General features: G+C 38.9%; 1 protein-coding gene across 1 annotated transcript; it reads right to left on the minus strand.

Moving 5' to 3' along the window:
- Window positions 1-402: 402 nt before the first annotated feature.
- On the minus strand, window positions 403-7,144 carry NUDT7 (nudix hydrolase 7). Its single transcript, XM_081016414.1, has 4 exons — window positions 6,940-7,144; window positions 3,968-4,121; window positions 3,246-3,404; window positions 403-2,553 (listed from the first exon to the last, which is right to left on the minus strand). Exons 1-4 carry the CDS (start codon window positions 6,999-7,001, stop codon window positions 2,185-2,187), a joined length of 744 nt encoding a protein of 247 aa, XP_080872540.1. The 5' UTR covers window positions 7,002-7,144; the 3' UTR covers window positions 403-2,184.
- Window positions 7,145-7,692: the final 548 nt, after the last annotated feature.

A 7,692-nucleotide genomic window follows, 5' to 3' on the forward strand; every position in this document is an offset into this window, starting at 1 on the left:
TAAGGTCATCTTGAAACCCAATTCTGTCTTCTGTAGCATTGGCTACCATTCCCAGTTTGGTGTCATCTGCAAACTTGATGAGCATCCTGTCAACACCTTCAACTATGTCATGTATAAAGTTGTTGAACAAGTGGGCCCAGGATAGAACCCTGTGGTACCTCACTTGTCACATTTTTCCAGGATGATGATGAACTGTTAGTGAGTACTCTTTGGGTGTGGTCAGTCAACTAGCTACAAATTCACCTTATCTTGTACACATTTTACCAGCTGCTCTGCAAAAATATCATGGGGGACTTAGTCATATGCTATACTTATAAGAGACATGTGGGTGAACAGAATCTATCAAATTCTTAAGTGTGAATAATCCAGCCAGATCCCTAAAGAATTCACTCCCTCACTGACTCGCCAATAATTGCTTTATTCTTTATTTCAAGTAACATAAATTTGAGTCAATAATAAGCAACAAAACATAGGTGTTTAAAAGTACAATTATTGTTTATGTTAAATGTCTAACTGCCCCACCCAGAGGCCTCAAGCAAAACTGCAAGTCCAGCTATGTCTGGTGATGTACCTCAAGTTACAAATGTAGTTTATTTGTCACATCCTTTCTTCAATGATCAAGTGCATGAAGCTACTTCTTTTTATCCTCAAAGCCAGGTGAGGTTGAGAATTAAACAAGTAATAAGAACATAAGGAGAGCCTGCTGGATCAGGCCAGTGGCTCATCTAGTCCAGCAGTCTGCTCTCACTGTGGCCAAACAGATGCTTTTGGGAAACCCGCAAGCAGGACCCGAGTGCAGGAGCACTCTCCGTTCCTGCTGTTTTCAGCAACTAGTATTCAGAAGCATTCTGCCTCCAGCCATGAAGACAGAGCATACCCAACCCAGGTAGTTGCCACTGATAGCCATGAATCTGGCTAATCCTTTCTTAAAGTCAACCAAGTTGATAGCCATCACTGCCTCTTGTGGGAACGAGTTCCCCACCTATGCGTTGTGTGAACAAATACTTTGGTTTTTTGTCCTAAACATTCAGCTTCAGTTGATGTCCACGAGTTTTCGCATCATGAGAAAGTGAGAAGTGATTAAGGTTGTCTCGTAAACCTCATCTTAATCCAATAGTCACGAGCCATCTCCTATTTATTTTGTAAATTGGTCAGTTAATATCTTTACTGTAGTCAATGACCAGCATTGGTCAGTCAAATTTGTTAGGAATCATTTGTCATCACAAATAATACAAACAGTATAGAAGTATGTTTAGCACAGGAGGTCTCCAGCAGATGGGACAATGGAATTCTGTCTGATCTGCAGAGCTGCTAAGACAAACATATATATCTTGTATCCCATCTGTAAGCAAATAACAGATTGCCCCCCTCTATGTTTTGCAAGCTGGAAGTGAGGTACAGAGAAAGCCAGCACTTTAATATATATTAACCTGCATCTAGGACCCACACCAGGAAATGAAGGTAGATTTCCCAAACATTATTCAGGCTCCCAGCTTCTCATCTACATATTATACAAGCAGTGACAGACAAGCTAACAATGGACTATATCAATCGTGAAATTTGCAAGTCTCTACTTTAAAACATATCTAAGTCTATAATTTTCTACCGGTTGCTACTTCCATGTTGTTTAAAGAGGGGAAATGCCAATATGTAGACAATATGTAGAAATTGTCATATCACACTCCCAAGCCAGAAGTTTGTCTACTCATAAGCAAGCCCTACTGAGCTCAATGGCACTTGCACCAAAGTGTACACAGGATAGCAGCCAGAGAAACTGATGAGAATTTAATTTTTGTTCCTTTTGATACAGAGTAGACCAATGGAGTATGTGACACAACTTTCTTGTTTAGACCCAGATGCTGAAAAATTGAGGTAATTTTAATATTTGTATGTTCTAAAGTATGCCTGTATTTTTTATTTATTTTCTTGATTTATCTTTTCATAAACTCTTTGAGGTGGGTTTTTTATTTTTACAATCAAGCAGTGTATAAATTTTATGAAAGAAATACTGATCAGTGCATTTTATTTCATATAATCCTAAATTATTTTTACTCAATACTGGACCCATAAAATGGCATACTTCAATATAATTTACAGATATAATTTAAGGGAATATATTTGAAGCAACTTGTGTGCCGAACTTATAAGCAGGATAAGTTTTGACAGGAGAAACAATTCCATACATCAAAGTTGGCTTTTCACCATACTGATTAACTCTATGAAATGGTTCTCAACTGAAGAATTCCAGTTATCAAGATCATACGGAACTTCAAATGTTGGTTTTTCTCTAAAAATTGCAAGAGCAAGGAATACCGCAAAGTGTGCTGTGAGTCCCCATATTCGAAATGAAGTATTGCGTTCCGAGTCATCATATTCAAAAGAATGCAATAAATAAGCAATGCTGCCCATTTTTTTGGGAATGCCTGTGTACTTTAAAGGCCTAATAAAATACTCCAATGGTACTGAAAACACATCACTGACTTCTTCTGGATTAAGATGGGCTTGGAATGTATCCTTTATGAAGGCGACAACTGGAGTTACTAAAGAACGAGTCTGAAAAGGAAAAAAAAAGGTTTGGCTCTTTAAAGCAACTAAAAGTCAGGGCAAAACACTACAAATATCAGCGGAAAACAGAAGGAAGGCAGAGGTTACCAGTTTGCCTCCAGATACTGCACCAAAACTCCCATCAGCCCTAAAAAAATTTTTTAGTTCTTAAATAGCCACTGGCCATGCTTGCTGAGGCAACATGTAGAGCTCAAGTGGTTTTAGAGTGCTGTGGTCAGTTTGGCCACACTGGGTGACACGTTGCAGGGGGGCTCTACAACAATGCTGCAGAACGGAGTATGGGAGGGGACACACTGAATTTCAGCATTGCAAAGGGCACCACTGAAATTTGAGAGCCCAAATTCCATCACTGTGGAATTGGCTACCTGTGCAGATTCAGAGACTCTCTCCTAAACCCTAACCAGAGAGGTCAGTTAACAGAACTGATCTGCCCAGAGTGGCAGGGGCAACCCAGTCAGATGGTCAGAGTACAGATAATAACATTCTTATTACTGTTACTATAATCCAACCCCAAGTTGGATGGAGGCAGCAAAAGAATAAGAGCTCATAGGAGAATCCTAAAGAGTAATGTAAGTTAAGTGCAGGAAGGAAGGAGCAGGAGAAAGAACTGGACCCAGGGTCAGAGATAAATAGGTACCCATGCTTGCAAGTACCTTATACTTTATCTAAATGCACCTTACTTTATCTATTACAGGTAGAAGCCTACAGATGACCTCAGCCTGTTCAGGATGGAGCCCCACTTCTTCCTTGGCTTCGCGGAGAGCTGTTGCTATTTCATCTCTGTCTGTTGGGTCACTTCTACCTCCTGGAAAACACACTTCTCCTGGGGATCTTCTCAGCTAGGATTTGGAAGAACAGCCTTGTTAAGTAATTATTTTAAGCGACAAACATATGATCCTAGAAGACAGTTCTTAGCATATCAGGATTCCCCATTTTTTATTAAACAACTTGTACGCTACAAGTCATACGTTGCAGTCTTCTATATGGTTCTCAATCTCTCTGCATAAAAACCTATGTTGGCAATAGTTTACAGCTGATATTTTGCATGCATACTAGATTAATGAATTTATTCAACTGTTACACTACACATTGTTATGCATGGAAGATTAAATTCTGCAAGGAAGGAGAGATATAAAATTGCAGAGACGGAAGGGGAAATTTTTCAAACCTTATGATTTCCAATTTTTGAAATATTTGTACCTCCAAGAAGTGTATAGAATCATGCATGGAATAGAGAAAATGGGTAGAAAAAAAAGATGGGCACTGGTCTGATCCAGCTATTCTTACATACAATTGAGAGATTTGACTACATACTACTCGCATTCTCTCTTCTCACACATTGACACCAGGAAATATATTTCGCAGCACATTGTGGAAGTTTATTTCTTCCAGATTTTCATACCTTCATTGATCTGACAGTGAAAAGAACCCACAGCTTTCCATCTTTAACCATCAGCGGAATAAGAACAGAGGCTTTTGGAAGTGTTATATGGGAAAATCTGTCTCCAACATCAAACTTCTTTAAGTTCAGTATAGCTTTATCTTTCACACTTATTCTAGAACAAGCAAAAAGAGCAAGCATTTCACAAAAACCTGAATTTTCACTCCAGGATTATTATTAATTTGCATAAGAGGAATATTAAACAAATCTGTTCATATTTTTGCAGATTCAACAAGATAAATATTCTACTAATCAAAATCTCTAGAGGCCCACAATAAGTTTGTATTCACCTAGAGGCAAACACAACTGGAAAATTGTCTGCAACGTATATATATTGGCAGTAATCTAATAACACTTTGTTTAGTAATGTAGCAAGCTTTGAACAAAAAGCATAATGAATAAAGCACAACAATGGGATGGTTATGAGCATGGCCTGTTTTATTCTAAAAGAGCTATTTCTTACAGTCCATGGCAAATCTTACAACTGCACAAAATAAGAGTTTAATACTGAAACATTTTTGAGGTCTCACTATTGTGCAAATACATAAAAAACTCTGCACACACCATTTAATACATGTTAATGAATATCAAATGACTGTTGCTGCTTGTTCCATACAGACCCAGAGATTGAAAATTAATTTGCTTGTTTTGGCATTACCATGACATTTCCTTTTTCATGAGTCATCCCCTGGATCAATCACAGATCATGAACTGTAAAAATCAGAGATAAGCTGCTTTCTGGCACTATGATGGAAAAAAACATGTATTCAAGGCACTGATCCACATCGATCCTTATAATTTTTTTGCAAGCAATCCCTCAAAACCACCACCATATCATGTGTCATGTTGGTATCCACAGATATATTTAGTGACTTGGTGGTGGTTTTATTGTGATTCTGTGCAAATCCATGAAGCCTTGGATCAATGTTTTTGACTAATGGTAGGCATGCAAAGGATCAGTCATTTCAACTATGCTGCCTGCCAAGCTTTAATATGAAAGTGGGTGGGGGTTTTTTGGTGGTGGGAAGCCTCCATGTAAAATTATGCAGTCCTATGCAACTAGGATTCATTTTAGTAATACTAGAGCCAGGAAAGAATATGTGTGTGCTTTCTTTCTGTCCAGAGGTGGTGCATTTTACAGAGAAGGATGTGACCAGAGGAGACTGTGCCCATGAAACTCTCCACAAAATTCCAAATGCATTCATGGGCCAAAATAAAGTGGCCAAATGCTTATTTTGGAGTGGCCAACATCAGTTATTCTTTTCCTTCTTGCAATTATTGGTGCCCCTGACAGAGGCATTTGCCCACAAGGAGTTCTGGGCCAGCCAGGATCCAACATTATCTTGTAGATACCTGTCCCATATTCACTGGTGTATCATTTGTGCTGGCCTAAAGCAGATTTTGGGATGCCCCTCCCCGTTGCTTATTTCATATGGTCTTTATTATGTCATCAGGCATTTATGAGCGTTTCACAAGTGCAATAATTTTGTTTAAATAACATTATTATTGTACTCAAATTAGGGAGTCCCCCAGTCATGGAGAAATAAGATTCGGGGAATTCTAATGTTTATTTTGGGTTTGGAGGGACACATCACATTTCCTTTTTAAAAAGTGTTTCAAACTCTGAGCAAATAAGAAATCAGGAACTAGTAACCAAATCCAGCATTGTATCAGATGGTTTGAATAACCCTTTTATTCTGTTGTTTATTGATCATTATTTCACTTTACATTTAAGTTTTTAATATTTTATTATTTTGTAAACTGCTTGGAAATATTTACGGTTAGTATATAAATTTACAGAAGAAAAGGCCAACCGGGTAACAGGATTTTAAACATTATGCAAGTCCCAGAGGTCAAAGGAATGTAAGGTTGTAGCTACACTGCCAAATCTTAAAGCATGTTTATGCAAAAGTAAGTCTCAGTAGGTCATCCTACCTGGTAAACATGCATAGGAATGCAACCTGGTAGTAGTAGGCCCTATGGAATGCAGTGAAGCTTCTGAGTTTGCATTCCTTGAATTGTGCTGTAAGAGTTTTACCTTTATTAATTATATTTTATCATCACTGTATGCCACCCTGGGCCACATTTGGGTGTTGAAGGTGTGTGATTGAAATTTTAGAAATAAACCAAATTTTAAAGGGATCAGGAACCTGAAGAGCTATATAACCACTCCAGGTGCACTAAGAAAAAAGCTTGTCTCAGGGTTGCACAAGGCTGAAAAATCCTCAAGGTGGCTCCTCTCAACAGTTTCAGTTCTTTAGGCTGTACTCATATTCAGTATCCAGTTACTTGGACGAAAGTCTACTGAACTCAGTATGACTTTTTTTCAGAGTCCCTTGCATAGGACTGCATTGCTAGTCTCCAAACTCTGCACAGGAAATAACTTTAAAAATAAGTAAATAAATACTGTTTTAATATTAGCAGTACTGTAAACTGCTTCGAAAGGTTGCTTATGCCTTAAAAGTTGTTATGTAAATATTTGCCCAGATAAATGTCATAATTCTGTCTTGTTACCTTGTGAGGAAAACGTATCAATACCTTAAGTAAATAATAAATAAGTTCCTTGTGGAGGAAGCACACATGAATACTTTAAAAAAGTAAATAAAGTTTCAATGTGCATGCCACAGGAAAAGCTATGTATGATATAATTAAGGACCTAATCATTCAACATCCTAAAGATTGTTAGTTTTATTCCTTCGCTGACCTTCTTGTATCACTGTGCTTACTTTCAATGAACATAAATAATTATTTATGAAGCACCAAAAAATAAAATAGCGTTGGGCATATATAGTACCAAAAGGAACCCCACAGGCACTGACCTCAGGCTTTCTTAAAACAATAATCCAGACTGCTCTAATCCTGCCCTTCTTTATTCACAAAGCAGCACGTCAATCACCCGTTTTGGTGGGAGCGGGACACGTTGTTCACGTTACCTTCCTCGTTTGTCGTCATCAGCAGCCATTTTGCAAAGCCCGAGTCCAAAGTCATCTGTCATTGCCAGCAGCTGTGAGCTCCCTCTCGCCTGCTCGCTCCTTCAGAAAGAATGACTCCATTGGCTCTTTGTCGCTGATTGGCAGCTCCGCGCCCCTCTTACGCAAGACAGGGACGGTGCAGCAACGACGCCAAGTTGCTATTGCTGCCTTTGGTGAAAAGTGACGTCAGAGGCAGGGAGGGCGTGCATTGGAAAGTGGGGGAGGCGAAAATGTGAGGAAGCCGGCTTGCTATTGGCTTTTGTGGATACGGAGATTATTGGATGGTTGTGTTGGCGTTGAGTTTATCATCCGAGGCAACTTTTTCTCTTACCAGTGAAGGGGGCGGGGACAGAAGGCAAGTTTGTTTTCTGCTTTTGCAAATCTTGAGAGAGAGGCTCCTGGGTGGGAAGGAAGGAGAAATTGTTAGCTTAAAATAAAAAGGAGAACACTGTTCTGTAGAAAGCCTTGTGCGGAGAGGTTTTTATTTTTTACAGTCTGTGTCTGGAGTAACTGAAAACATGGACATTAGCACAGGGGGCTCCCAAACCAGTTGTCCCAAGTTTCACTGCGGCGGTCTAGGGCATATCTTTAAAAATACAATTAAAAATCATATCACATCTAGGACCAGAAGCTGTTACAGTGGCAGCAATATTGGAGCTTTTTTTTTTTTTTTAAAAAGGAAGGCAAAAAGGGCACTTGACAAAATGATAGTGG

This window comes from Podarcis pityusensis, assembly GCF_964106645.2.
Source record: "Podarcis pityusensis genome assembly, chromosome: 8".
Classification (NCBI taxonomy): domain Eukaryota; kingdom Metazoa; phylum Chordata; class Lepidosauria; order Squamata; family Lacertidae; genus Podarcis; species Podarcis pityusensis.